This window comes from Epinephelus moara, chromosome 24 (assembly GCF_006386435.1).
Source record: "Epinephelus moara isolate mb chromosome 24, YSFRI_EMoa_1.0, whole genome shotgun sequence".
Taxonomy (NCBI): Eukaryota; Metazoa; Chordata; class Actinopteri; order Perciformes; family Serranidae; genus Epinephelus; species Epinephelus moara.
In genome coordinates this window covers 2,386,899-2,406,185 of record NC_065529.1, presented here as the reverse complement: position 1 = coordinate 2,406,185, position 19,287 = coordinate 2,386,899, and the positions used below count along the sequence as shown (strand labels likewise).

The 19,287-nt window shown below is 40.0% G+C and overlaps 1 protein-coding gene across 2 annotated transcripts in view; it reads right to left on the bottom strand.

Annotated features, from left to right (window-relative positions):
- Window positions 1-703: 703 nt before the first annotated feature.
- Window positions 704-19,287, bottom strand: part of acad9 (acyl-CoA dehydrogenase family, member 9) — a 43,142-nt gene continuing 24,558 nt past the window's right edge. For both annotated transcript variants that reach the window (XM_050038782.1, XM_050038783.1), the window contains 13 exons: window positions 13,851-13,929; window positions 13,556-13,727; window positions 13,386-13,459; window positions 13,217-13,292; window positions 13,044-13,114; window positions 12,826-12,945; window positions 12,608-12,736; window positions 10,455-10,534; window positions 9,517-9,643; window positions 9,352-9,429; window positions 7,224-7,352; window positions 1,699-1,771; window positions 704-1,409 (listed from right to left, as the gene is read on the bottom strand). In XM_050038782.1, coding sequence (XP_049894739.1) covers window positions 1,309-1,409; window positions 1,699-1,771; window positions 7,224-7,352; window positions 9,352-9,429; window positions 9,517-9,643; window positions 10,455-10,534; window positions 12,608-12,736; window positions 12,826-12,945; window positions 13,044-13,114; window positions 13,217-13,292; window positions 13,386-13,459; window positions 13,556-13,727; window positions 13,851-13,929 — 1,309 coding nt within the window. In that variant the 3' untranslated portion in view covers window positions 704-1,308. The remainder of the gene's footprint in view (window positions 1,410-1,698; window positions 1,772-7,223; window positions 7,353-9,351; window positions 9,430-9,516; window positions 9,644-10,454; window positions 10,535-12,607; window positions 12,737-12,825; window positions 12,946-13,043; window positions 13,115-13,216; window positions 13,293-13,385; window positions 13,460-13,555; window positions 13,728-13,850; window positions 13,930-19,287) is intronic.

The window sequence follows — 19,287 nt, the reverse complement described above, 5'->3', positions numbered from 1 at the left end:
TTCTGACCAGGGGTGCCCAAACTTTTGCATCAATCAACCAGCACTTTTCATACAAACAGTGCAACACAAAGTGCTTCACACAAAAAAAAAAAAAAAAAAAAAAAAAAAAATGCAGACAGACAGACAGACAGACAGACAGACAGACAGACAGACAGACAGAGCAACGAATGTAATGTAATGGCAAAGACTAACTAAAGAACTGCATGGCACTGCTTAAATGTTCCACAGTATTTGCTGCAGTGACGTCACTTCTCTTACTGCTTCACTCTCACCTATAATTAATTAAGGGACTTAATACAACCCCTTTGCTCCTCATGCCTCACTTTGCGACCAGATTATGAGCTGTTTTCACTGGCATAGTGGAGCTGGACATGCCCTAAATGTACTTGTGCTATACACTTACACCATGTGCTGTAGATTGTTTAAATGGGGTCCGTCAATTCCCACTGCTTTAATGCCTGTTGTACACAGTGTCCACCTCAGTTCAGTGTTTGTTAACATGATCTTTTTTGTTTGTCTGTTTTATGTGTTGCAGCCTTTGCCTCAACTGTGTGTGATTAACCTGGGTGACAACAAAGACAAGAAAAAGAAGACTATGGCTCTGGCTCCAGGCCCCTGTATGGACTGCAGTCTCAGCAGCAAAACAATGCCGTCGCCAGACACACCTCTCTATATAATAAGTACCACCACATGACAGTTTAAGTTAGGTTCACTTTTTATTCAGAAACCAAAGAAACTCAACAGATATTGGAGAAAATCATAATAGGGTTTGTCTTAATGTGGTGTATTCTGTTGCTTCTTACAGGGAATTCAATAAGCAGCATTCATTCCTGTATAAGCATCCTGCCCTGCCTCTGACAGAGGCGGAGCAGAGTGTCTCCACTTTTTAAAAGAATATCCCCAAATTAAGACACAGACAAAAGCTGGCCCGCCTTTCAGGAATACTGAAGAAGCCACAAAAACTGTCCCCTGTAGACCAGAAGTCCAATAGGCATTAAAACTAATATCTTGTGCAATAATTAATAACATAAAATTGAAGAGCACTTCAAATAAAACCCATATAATGCCATCACAAGGGAGCGCCCATTTTCCAAAGATTGCTAAAGGTGTTATCTTTGAAGACAAGTTTAGTAAAGTACAGCAACTACTTACAAAAATCGCTTCATTTATTTATCAGCAGCACAAATAATGTCAACCAAAGTGAGTAGTAATAGAAGAGTAAAGAGAGATTATTGGAAGTGTGAATTGGACCGGTCCATACAGTCCAATCTGAACAGAGGAGACAGTATTATGATGACATGGGGAATCTCAGTATGTTCTTTCTAAAGGGTGAGAGCAGACATAAGCTCTGTTCTCCAACACCTCCCTGGCAATCTTCTTGATGTTGGCATCAATATTCTCAGGAGAGTCTGGAACAAATAGACATGGGAATTAAAACAACCTTCATTTGTTGAATACAAAGCACAACAACATTCTCATGTGTCTGGATCATGTCACTGGATAACTCTGGATTACATATAGGTCATTAAAAAACACGCAGTGCGAAAATGAGAAGCAGCAAGGGGTTTGAGTGTTGGTATGTGGGCTTTGTCTGGGAGATTCTGCAACACATGCAAGTATTTTAAACTGAGATGCAGTTAAAAAAAAAAAAAAAAAGGCAAGAGGCTGTTGTCAATTACAGTTTTGTGTTGTACTTACGTTTTTGCAACTGAGTCATCAAGTAATTGTTCTTGAAGAAAGCTTCACTACAGAATGTGTTAGCGAGCAGCACCTAGAAAAATGAACACTTGTTTGTCAAAACCTGCAGACATGAATTCAGTTGAAGGACAATTCAAAACTAAACGATGCAGGGGGCCGTTAAAAACAGCAAATGTAAAAGAAAGTAATCAAATGGGAAATGCCATTGCAAACATCTGTAGCTTCAGTTTTCATTTGCAAACACAGTGCAGGACGAAAAAGGTACAAATTTCATCAGTAACCCACAGGTCCTACTTAACTATAAAAGATGTCAGATTAGCACACCTCATGGAAAAAAAGTTAACAGATACAAAACCAAACATGAACCTCCAAGCTTTTATAATCACAGTGGAACAACACTGGATAAAAGCTTAATGATTGAAGTCAGATTTGCTTTTAAATAATTCAGAACTTGGTTTGAATTACTTTGTGATCCTCAGGCAAAACATTTCAGTTTAAAAAAAAAAGACATGAATCTTTGGAATGGAATTCAGTTAGACAGGATCTCTACAGTCTGTGTGTGAGTTTTACATACAGTAAAATACAATGGTGGGCTGCTGCATGTTTGCAGACATTTCTTCCTGTAGCTACAGAGGAGAGGGACACTGGGCTGCCCATCTGAAACACAGGAGATTGTTGCTAAAGAGGATACTATAAAGTATTCACTGCCTTCTTTAATGTCTCTTTGCTGAATGTTTGTGTGCTCAGCTTTGCTCTACATTACTGTTTGTGGTTATACATGGCACAAACTTGTCGACTGTGAGTGTTGACACTGCCATCCCGTGTCCTTTTCCACCTAAATCTGCTCTGATAAAATGCTTTTTTCCATGAATGTGGAGCAGCACAGGCTACACCTCTACAAAATAGTGGAGTTGAAATAATAGCAACACTAGGTCAAATAAGTCTCTCGTGTAGGATTTAGTGGCATTTTTTTTAACTGTTTCACCAAATTAAGACTAGCCTAACTGCCTTGTTAACTCAACTTTAAAAACTTTTAAATTTCACGCACGTGACAAACAAAATAAAACTCATCAAAACAGTCTGTTAGTCTCTCCACTGTTCCAACAATAACAAGCTCGAAATAATTCCTTAATTCACAGTATTAGATGTGAAATATGCTGTTTTTCCTGCAGTCTCCCCTTGCAGCCATTTACAGTCCTGTAACGCTATCCCTACCACTTACAATCACCATATTTCTGAGCTCAGCTGCCTGCTCCACGAGTAGAGACTGACCTCTGGTGGCATGTGCTGAACACTACATCACCTCAATACAGCTTCTTAGTATGAGTTTAATATGAAGAGTAGTGGCTTTAATTTTGAGTGTATTGAAAATTACAGTCTAGATTTCTAGGTACACTGGTCGGGGTGGGGGGAAAAAAAATCTATACAGCATAGTATTGCGATATTTTGTGTGGCAATATTGTATCGATACACACGCCAAGTATCAATCTTTTATTATATACATTATACATTTTTGCAAATACACGTTAATCCAACTTTTTGTACTAGAATAATAAAATCAGTTGCTTTTTCGGTCCAATAGATGGGGCTGAGTTTTATTTCCTGGTGAGGTCAGCAGAGGTCTCAGTTAATGGCATTTGGCAGGAAGTTAATCAAAACAAAGATGGAGTCACCGCAGAAAGAAATCAGAAATGCACCTAGGCTGACGGCTAAGCTAACGCTAAACCCACTCTACCAAAAAAGAAAATCACTGGACACACTTAGCTTGACAAAACTACCATCCAACTGTGAGAAAACTAAGATAACACAGTCCATCACCTTCTACATGTGCAACGATCTATATCCAAACAGCATTGCTGAAAATGAAAGGCTTTTGTTAAATGCTAAAAACATTGGAACCCAGGTATGTGACTCCATCCCAACATTTTTTCACCGACACAGTCGTACCTGACCCTAGCTCTACAGAGAAATGAAGCATAAAGTTAAGGAATCTTTAAGTACAGCAGGAACGGTGGTATTAACTTGTGACGCCTGAACTTCAAGGTAAGTAGATTTATATGTGACTATAATGGCACATTATCTCACAGAGGACTGGCGACTGCTGTCTCATGTTTTCCAAACTTGAGCAGTACACGAAAGTCACACACCGAAGCAAACACTGCAGACCTCCTGCAAAATGCAGCACAAGAATGAGGGATTGTGGTTTTAAAGACAACGCTTCTCACGTGGGTGTTGCCATTCAGTTAGTGGGATACCTGCATATGAAGTGTTTCGCTCAGGCACATAATCTGGCCTCATAGAGGGTGTTAAATCTGCCAACAGTTCAGTTTGTCAGATGTATGCAGCATTTCTGACAGGTTTTATGACGGTGTTGGTCAGTCTTTCTGCTTTGCATCACATTTTGCTGCCATAAAAATGATTCAAGTCAGATAAATTGAATGAAAACTTTCTATTATGAGGTAAAACTGATGTTGACAAAGTTTTCTCTTGGTGAAATAATTTGCAGTTGGGGACAATAATAATAAATCACAATATATCACAATACTCTGCATATTGCAAATATAGTGTTGTGACTTAAGTATCGTGATAATATTGTATCGTGGTCATCTGGTGATTCCCATTCTTAGTTACTAGTAACTTGTTGCAGTAATAATATTACTTTTTCCAGAAACAAGTAGTGTAACTCATTACTAATATAATTTCAGCAACAATATTACAGTTACTCCAAAACCAAACAACTTGTTACGTTACTTTTGTTATCGCATCACTACTGACCCAAAATGCAACATCACATCATTGGACTCATTTTTGTAATCATTGCAATGCGCAGGCACGCCACAAAGCGGCAAGCTAATTTGAAAGATGGAAACACTTACTTTACCGGCTGGAAATATTCTAATTACTTTGATTCTGTTGGGTGGAAAGATGACAAGAACACTGTTGCTGCAGGTACTAGAACTAAATCTCTTTCCATTGCGAAAAACACACTGTCAAACTTCTGGTCTGAAACACCTACTACGACAGACAGAAAAACAATGTTAAGTTCCTGGAAATACACCCCACCAAAGGTGAGCCCTCCTTGGCAGCGTACGTTGGCTGTAGCCCTACACTGGCTAAAAAACCCAAACTGGATTTTTACATGTGGGCAGCTGCAGGCTACTGGGAAGTAATGATGCTTGTGGTTGGATATGTTGTGGATGAAATGTTGCTCCCCAAGTGACTTGCTGTCTTTCAGGCAGAGCCTTTGGATAATACCTGTCACAGGCAACAGAAGATCCCCAAGTAAAAAAAACAAACAAACCAAAAAACATTCACACGCTATTTAGCCTTAGCTGCACTTACCGGGGATTACCCTGACATTCACACAGAGGCACACATCTGAAGTTTGGGGAGATACACATTTGCCAGTTTTATGGGATGTAACGGAAAAGTAATATAACGAGTAGTGCAACGAATTACTGCTGGCAGGAACTAAAAAGTAAAGAAATATTATAACTTTTGTAAAGAGTAGTGAGTAATGAGTAATATATTACATTTTTATAGTTGAGAGCCCAACACTGTAAATACACTGGTATACTGTAGTACTGTGATACCCCAGAGCCTACAATGGACCTTTAACAACAAGTTAAAGTACTTGCATATAGCAGGCCTAATGAAACATGTTTGCAACAAAATACAGAAGAAAAGAAATGAAAATTAGAGGTGACATCATGTTGTAACGGGGTGCTGCTACTGCCCATCTAAATGCTTTCAGTCGATACTTTGCTGCAGTAAGTGAAAACAGTCTAATCTAATTACATAATGTGTGCTTTATTACCCATGATAACTTTACTCATCTTAATTAGGATGCAAACCTGCTTTCTAGATAGTGACATTGCAATCAAATGCAACACCACCTTAATGGCAGAGTGTCACTGCAATGCATGTTTGAAGCACAAGAAGAGGAAGTGCTTCTTTTAAAGAAATGTCAAAGATCCAACCAGGTAACAAATCAATCAGGTGGAAGGGGGTTCACAGAGATTTTCACTTGTGGCAGAGCTTGGGAAATATGGCCATCTACCAAACTTCTGTATTTGCTGTGTAGAAATCAACCATTTTCAGCATGGAACAGAAATGCTTCTATTTTAATCATCAATCTGTCTATACAGCTCATGTTTCACCAAACCTGAACCTGTGTTGATTTTGACAGCTATTTTAGATTGAGTCTTAAGCCCTATTCGGACGGGATTAGTTTTACATAGGTACATGGGGTAAAGTAATAATTTAAGACCTGTCCGAATGTGCCATGTCAGTAATCATTACCGCACGATGTCAGTAAAGATTACCGCGACTTTTACCTTCTGTAAAAGGGTCCTGGACAATTACCTCAGGTAATACTAATCCCGTGCGAATAGACCAGCAGTAAATATGTGTATAGATATTTCGTCATATCCTGTTTACAAGTGGTTTTTCTCGGATTTTCAAGCATGGAGGCTCTTGAAGAAGCACTCAGTTTTGCACTTCACAGTCGGACAAGTCCATGTGAAACCTCAGGTACTGTGGGCCTACGACGAACACGACTTGAAATTTGTTCGAGTGTGGTACGCACAGGAAGCAACGTCATACGCACATGACGACAGGAAGGGACGGCGGTGCATGAATGGATTTACCCCTCCCACTTGTGGTAGTTTTACTGATATTTCTTATCCCGTGCGAATTGGCCATTAATATTACCGATGTCTTGTGGTAAAGTGACATTGCCCCACGTGCCCATGTAAAACTAATCCCGTCCGAATAGTGCTTTAGTCTTGAGATGAAAATGCTTATTAGTTCAATCACATTTTAGTCATTTTTATTCTTCATAGTTTTAGTCTACAAATAATCTCTACACACTTACAAACTGTCATTTCTCCAGCAGTTTTTGACAGGTTTAAGGGGTGATTTATGAGCACACACTTACTGATCATCAATTAAAAAGCTTGGCATGTCTCTATTTTTGGTCTGAAACTTTGACATCACAAATAACTAATCTGAGACAACTAGGATTTGTACCCAGGTTCATTGTAAATTCTGACTTATCCATTTTACTGTTAAGAATCAGAAAAATAATTAAATTCTTCATTAAATTCTGAATTCTTTCTTTATCTGCAACCTGATAGTCTGGAGGTTTAAACTTGTGTCCTCTTTCAGAGTTGGTGATTAGAACTAAACTTTCATCTCTGTCAGAGAAAACTGATCTAAACTGCTATGTCTACCAATCTGATGAGGTCAAGTAAAAACTGCTTTCACTGTGATGAACATTAATTCAAGGTGTACAGGAGGCTTAAAGCCTTTAGAGTTATGCCCATGGACACACTTGCTCTACTCTTTGACTCTAATACTTTGGACTAATCCATACATGTTGTTTTGTAGCTGGGGTTCATAGAACATTCCAGGCAGATTGTGCTTACTTCTCAATTCTGCTGGGCCCACATTAGTAAGTATTAATTCAAGCTTGTGTGTGTGTGTGTGTGTGTGTGTGTGTATACTGTTTATGGTGTAACCACCTCATGGTCATGACTCCTCAGGCCAATGCTGATGGAGCGGCTGGTTCTGGACAGGACAGCTGTCATAGCGTAGAGGTTGATGAGCACATCTGCTACCCTCTTCAGGATGAGCTGTTCGTCCACTATAGTCTGACAACATCAATGCAAAACAAAAACAAACAAACAAAAAACAAGGACACTTCAATCATCGATCATTTCCATCCTCAGAAATGACTGTGTGTATCTCTGTAATACAGTGGGGAAAACAAAGTGTGTATAATTTTGTAATGCATCATGTGACGACCTCATATTCTTGCAAACCTTAATCGAGATGGCATGGATTAAAGACTCCCTGCTACTAAGTGACATGTTTGAATTTTGGTAGATGTTTGACAGAGTCCGCACAGACATGGGGATGACATCTACTGTAGGCTAATGTGTGATACCTATGGTGTCTAGGTTAGTGGGTATGGGATGCTCTTCTCTTGGCATTGGCCTGAATCCCATAACTCACACAGAGGACAGGAAATGTGTGCGCGCACACACGCACGCACGCACGCACACACACACACACACACACACACACTATGAGGGGTGAAACGTATCAGCGAACACACACACACACAGTGCATTCACTGCGTACTTGATACGTGTACATTGCGTGTGTCACCGTGTACTTGCTTCACGTGCACTGCGCGTGCATTCACCGTGTACGTGAACTAGGTAGTAGTGTATATATATTTTTACACAGTATCTATCTATCTATCTATCTATCTATCTTTTTATTTTCTTTCCTTGTTCAGGCACTATTTTTTAACACTTCTACATCAGATCATTTGTTATAGGCCTAATAATAGGATTCTCGCGGCTTTATATCAAGGGGAAAAAAATCCTAGTCTCTCTCTCCTGGGTCGATCCGAAAAATAGTTTCCCTGCACCATGTTGGAGGAATTTCTAATCACCGTCCAATATTTATTCATATTGCAAACTAATGAACTGGGGTTGAGCGGACTGGTTGCCATGGCGACAAGTAATCAATGACAATGCGTTCACCTGTGGATCTGACAGAGACTCTGGACTGATCATACACAGCTGGACTTGACTGCAGGGCACGAACTGAGAAAGGAGATCCGAGCGAGCGACAGTTTGGCTCTGGGAAGCGGAGCTGCTGTAAAGTGCCCGACGAAGCCACCTTTATTGCATTCACGGCCCGGGAGGGGGGGCGAAGACAGCCAGCGTAGGTGGAGAAGTTCCGGGGGTAGGGTGAAGGTTAGTTAAGGATCGGGGATTTAGGAGTGTCCTCCCGCTTTCCAGCTTTGTGTGTGCGGGCGTCTGTCACGCTGTCAGCCGCTTGGTGTTCCAGCGCTGGAACCTCCACTGCATACGGCCGGGTCAGACCAGCGACACAAGCCTAGACCCCGGGGGAGGGTCTCGTTGATCCGGCCAGTTAAGAGTTTGTTTTAAAGTATGACATCTTAAGTGTTTGTGTTATATTTGCAGTCCTGTCAGTTATAACTGAAAGCCTGAATAACTGAAAAACCTCGCTCCGTGCGGTGCTTTCTGTCTGTGGAGTGCACATCTTTAAAAAAATGTCTGACAGAAAAGTAACCAAAGATAAGGTGTCATATTGAAGATTTCGTTTGAACAAAATATAATTTGAATTTTGAAACCTGTTTTGTAATAAATTACTTTTTTTGGACTTCAAACATTTTTCTCAGCGCATTATTGACGAGTTAAGCCATCCGCCGCCTGTAGAAAGTGGGTCTACACACAATAAAGCCTATAGTTTGGGAAAGTATAACACAGAAGTCTACTGGTTTTAATCCGCCCGTACCCTATTACGCTATTAATTAGCATAATAATTAAAACTGAATGACCCAAATCCGTGGATATCCGGAATATCTCTAGCCTACTTTACGTCATCCCAAAACTGAATGTCCCTCAGGCATATTTGGAGCAGCTGTCTGAACAAAGCTTCACAAGCACTGATGGGAAGATCTGAACAGATATCTACTGTCTGTCACCAAGAAATGCCTTGTACATTTGGCCATTTTAGACAGATGGGAATTTTGTTCAAAGGAACTGGAAATATTTAAGAAGGAAAACCCAATCTCTGTTTTTCCAGAATGTAAAATCAATCAAACGTTACCTTTCCATATCTGTACAGCAGGCTCTCCACAGTAGATCCAAAAAGGCTGACATTCTGTTCCAACTTCTTTGCACTTTCCTGTAAACAGAAAACCCCTCAGCCTCAACTAATACACTTATGACTAGCAGAAAATGTATCCTCTCAACATTCAAATAAAGATCTTACTGCCAAGCTGGGATGCACCACTCCGTCTTTTCCTGTCAGGCCAAGGTCCACTGTACTTCCCAATGAGCTCTTCAGTTTCTTGCCTACCATGCCCAAGGCCAGACCTATGTTTCCTTTCTTCATCTCCCTGCAGGCACAGCAGAGAAAAGACTTGTAATGGTATTTTAGACAATTTAAACAAAGAAAATCATACACGACCAGATTTACAGGTAATTTTATCCAGCTAAAAGTCATCTAATTATCCCTGAAAATGACATATTTTACCTCTGGTGAAGCCTTTAGGAAACAGCACCAGTCAATATTTAATTATAAGTTAAAGGAGTCACTTGTAGTGATAAACCCACAGCAAATTATTACCCAACTCTGCAGTCTACCTTGGCTCTACAGTTTTAGATCTTTCAGCTCGTTTTTATTTTCGAGCCTACAGATGTACTCTTAGACTCTCAATGCTCTCATCAACATCATGTCCAGCTGCAGCCCTCTGATGAACCAACTGTCCACTACCTGCTCAGCACCACACAGCAGACAGTTAGAGAATAGCTGGTGAACAATGTGGAGCATTTAGCAGCTAAAGGGACAGATATTTCCCTCAGGAGTTGGTAGAGACCAAACTGAATTAAAAGGAGAAAAAATAAAGGACTTACACTCATCAGGTGGACAGAAACACAAGTCAAATTAAATACTAATGTTGCGACATATCTGTTGGATACATAACTCTTTGCCAACATGCTAGCGACAACTTTATATGTCAAACGTCGCTGATTTTCACGCTGTTGTGGAGGGAAGTGGCCAAAACAAAACAAAAAAAATGTTTAAAGTAAAAGTATTTTTAACAAAGGTATCACACTAACCAAAATCACAATCTATGTCTAATCTTGTCACAATATCAATGTTGTATGAATATATTTTCCCATTTTATCCAGACTTTATATTCTTACTTTATTTTCCCTGTGAGGATTTTGCCAGCATACTGCATTCCAGTGAGAGCAATGTACATCCTCAGGATTTCATTGGTACCCTGAAAACAGCAACAGCATGGAAAAATGACACACTACCAATTTCATATCCATCATACTGTATGGAAGCAGCAATGCATCCACAAAGAACACTATAAAAAGATGGTGTGTGTGGGTGGGGGTGTACTGTGGCTTAATAGGGCACCACAAATATGAATGTAAGCATAAGGTCTTAAAACATAGAAAATCACATCAACCAATCACAACTAACTTTAACCGACTCACACTTTATGACATTTAAGTGTTTAAATAGCTGATGAACTGGTGCTCGGTCTATTTATTCAACCACAGGAAGAATCTTTAACCCTCAACTGCAAAAACGCCCCAGACCAAGACATTTGATTTCAAAGTGAAATGCACCACCTGGTGGCCACTTACAGAATGGATCATCTCAACAAATCAACTCCAGTACATGGTCTAAAGGAGCTGTGTGTAAGATTTAGGGGGATTTAGTGGCATTGAGTGGTGAGGATTGCAGATTGCAACCAGCTGAAACTTCTCCTGGTTAGAATTCATTAAGCGTTCATTATCTAGGAGGTTTTTACCAAGAGCAGTTATCCACAGACATCTCTTCCTTTCCAAAACAAATGGACCAGGTGATTTAAACTGGTAAAACACTAAATAAAGCAGTTTCATGTTGCAAATCAGTGTTTCTCTGATGCTGTTTGGCATGTCACAGAAGGGCAATAGCCCATCACATGCTAATGTGTTTTCTCTGATAATTTGGGATCCAGATGTTCAGATGGTTTTTATTGGGAGTTGAATTATCTGCAGAGATCTCTTCCTCTCCACAACAAACTGACCAGGTGGTTTAAACTGGTAAAAACAGAGTTAGCAGTTTCCTGTTAAAGAAACTGGTGTATATCTGAGGCCACTTGTTGCAAAGGGGCTTCTAATGTCAATGTCCCTATCTAGAACCACTGTTTGGTTTGTCTATTCTGGGCTATTGTAGAAACATGGTGATGTAACATTATGGCTGGGTTAAAATAACCCATTCATCAGATTCAAATCAATATTCATTTGAATGACCCAATATCTATCCATAAAATCCGAGATCGATCATTTAGTATATCCTTTTCCCCACAGAGGTAATCTCACAGGTAGTAAAACGGACCCCAGCTGTAAATTATTAACAACCTAACCTTGAGAAGCTCTGATGATGCCAGTTCTTTTATCTGTAACTTTAAGCTTACTGTTTTTACGTTGGGGTGTCATTTATTATCATGGTGCTGCAGCCTCTCCTCCTGCTGTCTGTGCGACGGGGCCATAGACTGTAAAAATAACATTACTGTTGCTGCTCTAGGAACAATATTTAGTCATAAAATATTTAGTTTTAATCCTGTTCTACTATATTCTTTTTAAAAATAATTCCTTGTAAAATTTACAGTATTAGTTCTCTGAGAATCTTTTTCACATTCTAGCAAACATTGTTATTGTGACTGAAATATGCCCAATCGAATCGAATTGGGACCTTGTGAATCTAGATTGAATCTTTTCAGGAAATCAGTGGCGATACCCAGCCCTGTGTAACATGGTGATTTCTGTGGACCACCACCTGCTCCCTGTGTAGATATAAATGGCTCATTCTAAGGTAAAGAAAAGACAGAACTTTACTAATCCCAAACCGGGGAAATTCACAAGGAAAACACAACAATTCTTATTTTCAGGTGATTATACTCAAAGAAAACATACTTATTATCTTAGATTCCATTGGTGCCAATTTATCACCCTAAATCTTACACACTGGACCTTTAAACATAGGATTCTTTTTTTTTGTTTTTAAGTCATTTCACATTTTATTTAACTCTTCCAAAAATGTCTACAATTGTATATGTGAAATGATGGTCTACATATTGTTTCAGAGCAATTTATTTATTTGCCTAATTTGAAGTCTAAGAAACATCAGAATCTTGCAAACCAACAAAATCATGTAGGAAAATGTAAAATGAGTGTAATCCAAGGATGTAGAGTCTTCTTTGTGTCTAAAAACTCCCAGGATAATGACAGAGAATGTGACCTTTGGTGTCCTCAGTGGAAACTAGGGCTCTGATTTTACTGACTGAATATAAGAGTACCTCAAAGATAGGCAGGATGCGACAGTCCCTGACGTAGCGCTCATAGGCGTAGTTCTTTGTATAACCCAGACCTCCAAGGATCTGAAGAGCTTCACTGACACAAATCCAGCCTCCCTCTGAGCTGAACACCTGAACAGAGGACAGAGAGTAAACATCAGGAGACACTGGGTTTCATGCTGGTTTTATACGAACAATGCTGAATGACAAAGTTATCAAACCTTGACCATAGCAGCCTCTAGAGAACAGTCTGGAAGCCCCGGTCTGTCCATCATCCCTGCCGTCAGGTACGCCATGCTCTCCATCACGAAGGCATTAAGAGCCATCAATGCAAATTTCTCCTACAGTAACAGAAGCAAAACAAACATTATTCCTCTCTGACCACACTGACTCCTGCTGATTATTCACAAACCTTCGATGAGGGAACAGTGGACTGTACCTGAATCATACCAAATTCGCCCAAGCTCTTGTTGAACTGCTTTCTGGTCGCAGCGTACTCAGAGGTCATTTCTATAGAAAGACGGACAGAGATGATGTCAAACTAGAGACATTTTACAAAACCCACACATGGAAGTTCTAAATCAGTTATTTCAGCTGTGTACAGGCTTTTACCGATCAGCTTTTTAATCATTCCAGCTGAAGAACTGCCCATACTGAACCTTCCTGAGTTCAGGATGTTCATGGCAATCTGTCCAACACAAAGCAAAAGATTTCTATATCAACACACCCATACAGATATAGTCATGCACAATAGTTTGTGTTGAGGACAGGACAAACTTACCTTGAATCCACCTCCTACTTCTCCTATGACATTCTCCAGTGGCACTGGGACATTGTCAAAGGACACTTCACAAGCTGAAAAAGTCAAAAAGGGTAATCACAAATGACATGAAACTTTACTGAGACCACACCCACATGTCCATCCTTCTGTCCAAATCATGAGGGGCTTACTGTTGGAACCTCGGATGCCCAGTTTGTCCTCAGGCTTGCCACTGGTGATGCCCCCGAAAGCCCTCTCTACAATGAATGCTGAAATCTTATCTTTCTTCACACCATCCACAAGCACCTCCGTCCTAGCAAACACTGTCATAATATCTGCCATGCCTCCATTTGAAATCCAAATCTGATGACACAAATTGATTGACAGGGATCTTCAGAGTTTGAGGCAAAACAAATTATGCAAGAGGATTTTACTATTCAAACTTTTAAGCCCTGATCAAACATTAGATAGTTCAATTGCTCTCACCTTCGAGCCATTGATCAGGTAATGTTTCCCGTCTTCTGACAAGGTTGCGCGGGTCTGAATGGAGGCTGCATCACTTCCACTGAAAAGATAAAACTGAGAGTAAATCACGCTAATTCAAACAAAGTAACACGATTTTCTCATTTCTGATTGGTGGAAATCTTATCAAACACACACTGGTTGAAATTTAACCACTGCTCTAAATGACTGCACCATGTAAAAAATCAAATTTTAAAAAGTTCTCATGGTTGTCACATTCAGTGTAGCTTTTTGGACACTTATCAACAGAAACAGACCCTCTTGTGTCAAATTGGAAACAGAGCTCTTCAAAATGACCCAAAATAAAACATATAATACAAAATATATGTTTGCATAACCCCCTTCAGGTCAGTATTTAGTAGATGCACCTTTGGTCAACAGTTCCAGCCTTAAGTCAGATGGCCACAGCTGCTCCCACTAGGGATGCACTGATTGTGAAAGTCTAGGATGTTTAAAATAATATTTTGGTCGGCAGCTGATACAGATGTATTTTTTTCTTGTTGTTTTTTTTTGTTGTTACTTATTACCCTTTAGTTCCAGGAAAACAAAGAAATCATACCTCAATTGTTTTAAAGTCATTCAGTTCATCTTTACTCTAACTTTGAATGAGCACAAATTCAATTATACACATTTATGAGACAACCTTTATAATAACGTCCTTTCACATGAAAAACATAAAAATAACTATATTACCCCCACACTGGCAAAAATAATTGGACAGCGATATTTGGGATGGGCATGAATACTTGTTCAGATGTCAATATTTGCTCAGTGTGTAGAATACTCACCGCTGCCCCTCCCACATGTGAAGATGACTTTTTTTTTTTTACTACTTAAAATGTGTAAAATTGTATTTTACTGTAGAGCTGTGTGCAGTGGATTGCTCTGCTCAGCGCATCCTTGTCCCACTGTCCCCCTCTCTATTCCTGTTTATCATCAGACTACTACTGTGGGAGTGTGAGCTCCACACTGGGGAACAGTTGGTGAGAGTCTGCCTGCACACACATACACAGCGACAGTTACATTACTGTTAGCATCACACAGCTAACATTACCTCCTGTTTAACAGTTTTAATGACAGAATTGAGCTTTTCGGTGTCGGTGTGAGTTTGTTGGGTTTGTTCCTTATAGCAAAATCAACACCCACTGTTTAAGAGAAGGTGTGTTGTGGAGATTTATCCATTTGCATTTCTTCAATCCTAGTCTCTATATACAGACTTGCTTACAGACTCTACATTCACTGAATGTAGAGTCTGTAAGCAAACCCCGGAGATCTTGCCTCCGGAAGAAGAGCGGAAAAGCCCTGGTTTCCGGTTGTAGGCTGTTTGTAGTCCGTGTGATATTGACCAATCACGTTTGAGCCGGCTGCAGTTGTTGCCAGGTTAAACGGTCCGTGCGGTGAACTAACGAGGCGGAACATAATTGGTGTCACTGCAAACTCTGAATCCATCGCAATGGTTCAGCATATTTACTAACGGAAGTCGGAAACAGAAATTCACCTCCTCCGCCCAAATCAAACCAGAATGCCAAAAAATTGGGGGTCTGCCCCCGTAGGCTGTATCGCCGTCTGCTGGAAGTCAGACGCCGAATACAGCCGATGGGTTCCGAGAATGCTTCAATCCTAAATTGCAATTTGAGGGTTCCTGTTCAGCTCATACAATGTATGTAAATGTGACTGATGTGTCTCCACTTCCTCCCGCTGTAAAACAAATGACACCAAAATATCCCGGATACAGCTGCTGCCATCTTGCGCTGGTGACTTTATTTGGAGCCAGAGTCTGTGCTGTACTGATCTCCATGGTATACATTTCCCACCCATACACCTGTTTGATCGCAAACCAGTCGGCTGTGGCTCAGAGATAGAGCAGGTTGTCCACTAATCGGAAGATCAGTGGTTCAGTCCCTGGCTCCTCCAGTCGGCATGTCAAAGTATCCTTGGGCAAAATACTGAACCCCAAGTTGCTCCCAGTGGCTGTTCCATCCGTGTGAGAGTCTGCGTAAATGGTTACTGAGTAGCAGGTGGCTCCATGAGTGGTCAGAAGACCAGAAAAGCACAATACAAGTGCAGTACATATACCATTTACCTGCCCCATTAATCACAAACACACCAATTGACACACACAGCTGTCAATCATGATGTCAAGTCCCCCTTTTAATGGTACCAAATAATGAACTAAAACCAAACTTATCAGAAAAATGAACACCTGAACATACAGCCGTGTGTTAAGAATTACATTAAATGACAGAGACCATCTTTGGGAGAAATTTATTCTAATTTTTTTGTTATGGACATTATTTGTAAGAGGCTAATATTTCGCAGGTCATTCATATACACATTGATCTTATCACGTCATTATGTATTCTCTATCATAGCTGTGGTTTGAATCTCACCTGTGTGTGTATCATTTGCCACTATTGTCTTGTCACACTGATAATGGCTCTTTAGCTGAAATGTGTCCATGTCTATATGTTTTTGCCCCTATTTAATAAGTGAATTCTACTATGAGTGCCAGTGTTCTACCTGTTTTTTGATTTTCGCCAGTACTGTGCACCTTTTTCATATTATCTAAGATTTTTTGGAGTTGTGCGCACTGCTGTTTGTCATCATCACCCTTCTTTATTATATAGTCTATAGCTCTGCTCAATTTGTGGAAAGGTTTCATTCATAAAAATGTCACCAAAGTGTAAAAAGAACAATTTTACACAGCACTGCTTAAAGTCCTGTCAGCAATGGTATTGGAGAACCCAAAAAGAATTGCTGAATGTCACAAATTGTCTTCAGTTACTCTTATGTGCCACTTTGGAACCAATCTGGGACCAGATGCATAAAACAGTGTGTAGATTAACAACTAAAACAGTGTGTGCGCACAAAGACAAAAACATGCATACGCATTCTTTTGTTTAGATTTATAAAGCTGCAGGTACAACTGTCTTGTTTTCTAAATCTTGATCATTGTCGAGCTGGGTGCACGAGCATGAGCTGTGACTGACAGCAGCTGGCAGGCTGCCAGAGTGTCACACCGTACAGAATGAGACACAAAGAAGATCAACCTGTGCTGTAGCTACATGGCAGGGGCAGACAGGGTAAAGACCACAGGAGCATCTAATCACACAGCAGTGACATTAACAGGTGTGTTTACATGCTTAATGTTTATGTATGTTTATGTTTAATGTGCTGCAGCTGAGCAGATAATTACTTATCTACCCTGCAAACTGTGGTGTACCTAAACCCAGTAAACATTTGTTTGGTGGCTCATTCAACAAGCTGAGGTGCAGGACAACACATGTGTTCATGTTTGGAAGTCAGATAAGAAGGAGACTAGCAGGGAAGCTAATGTTAATGTCTGTGGCTCTTGTGTTGTATAGCTGCTGTCTGGCTCTGTGACCGTATGTTCTGTCTATGATACAACACTCAGGTTAATGCTTTATGCAACATTTGATTGGCTGTGTGGAAATAGAATAAGAAAAACTAAAATTACCACCTCATGATTGTATGCCTACGCGCACCAGTCAAGTTACTTTTACAATCTACATTCATGTCTGTGAAAACATGGATGGTTCACACACATCTTCCTCCCGACAACACAGAAGATCTTCACAATCAGCACAGTTTTAAGATTAGTGTCACCAATTCAGTATGTGACCACATGTCTCCCCTTCTGTTCCTGAGATATGATGCAGAGTAATGGCCAAAATAAGTGTTTAATGCAAAACATTAAGATGTTACAGAGAAGTTGACCTTTTATCTTTTGGATATAAAATGTCATCACTTAATTATTTTATCCTATTAGGTATTTGTGAGACATTTTGTTGTAATTAGCGTATGAATTCTTGAGTTACGACCAAAACCATATTTTGTGAGGGCACAATGACCTTGACCTTTGACCACACAATTCTAATCATTTTATTCTTCAGTCCAAGTGGACGTTTGCGTCAAATTTTAAGAAATTCCCTCGAGGTATTAGCCTCATTTGAGATGAACTGCACCTTGCCTGGAAAGTAGACAAGATCAGGCGGCTACAGCAGGAGGCGGTGACCAAAAGCTGCTGTGGAGTCGAGTCGGATAGTTTCCCGACAGTTTCCAACAGCCTTCAGTCCGTACAGGAAGTCACAGAAACATTTACATCCTGTCCGATATGATGTCGATTTATTAAAATATTGTCAAACTTAAATATAAGCTTGTTCTCAGTCTCCAATTCTTTTAATTATGATAGATTGATTAATTAAAATGCTTTACAGGCGATGTGCAATTTATGTTCAGGGTTCAAACTCTATTTGACATGAATTCTCATGTAAATCAGCATCATATCAGTTTGCTGCTGCAGAGCAGACCTGTCCTCTCAACTACACAGGCTAAATGAATAGTGTCTGACTATAAGGTATATTTTCAGAGGAAAAAAATACAAAACAGCAGCTTTCATTAAGATCAGGGAGATATAATCAGGGCTTCACATCTGTACAGATGTTATTTATAGAATCCTCACATGCCACTGACCACAAGTCTCTGTTGCTAAACACGCTACTTAATTAAATAATTAATAATTAAAACAGGCCAATGTTGATATACAGTAGACTCTGTATAGTTTATGATAATTGTATTTATTCTCTAATAAACCATGTCTAAGTATGGATGTAGAATACATTTTTGAAACTGCTGACTACCATGTTTCATCAGAGATTTCAGTCCCAAAGTCTCGAGCCCACTGCTCCTTAAGATGAGTCAAAGGAGGGGTGACCATTTCTTGAATTGAATTGTATAGTTTGGATATCATGCCTCCTTGCGAAAGGGTCCCAACCTAGAAAATCATCTATCTGGCCCTGGATTGGTGGAGATGGGAAAGACACAAACAGCTTTTTGACAAAATTACATACCTGAAGATATTTATAGAAATGGGAATGTGGAATGTCATATTGTTTTTTTTTTGTTTTTTTTAAAGATAATTTTTTGGGGCATTTTTAGCCTTTATTTGATAGGACAGACAAGCATGAAAGGGGGAGAGAGAGTGGGAGTGACATGCAGCAAAGGGCCACAGGATGGAGTCGAACCCGGGCTGCTGCGGCAACAGCCTTGTACATGGGGCGCCTGCTCTACCACTAAGCCACCGACGCCCTGGAATGTCATATTGTTGTCATTTTTTCAAAAGGGATAAAATTATTGGGCCTCATTCACTAATATCTGCGCAGAAATGTTCTTACTCTCCGCAAAAAATAAGTACTTGCGCAAAATCACCGTCGGATTCATTACATGTGCGTACCGGCCAATTTTGTTCTCACCACCGTGCGTATGTTAGTAAATCAGAACCATTCTAAATTGACAGGCGCGTGTCCGCGATCTGCAATCAGCATACTACCATGCCCCCATTTCTCCATATAAGGAAACCGCTTGCCTAGAGTTGATTCAT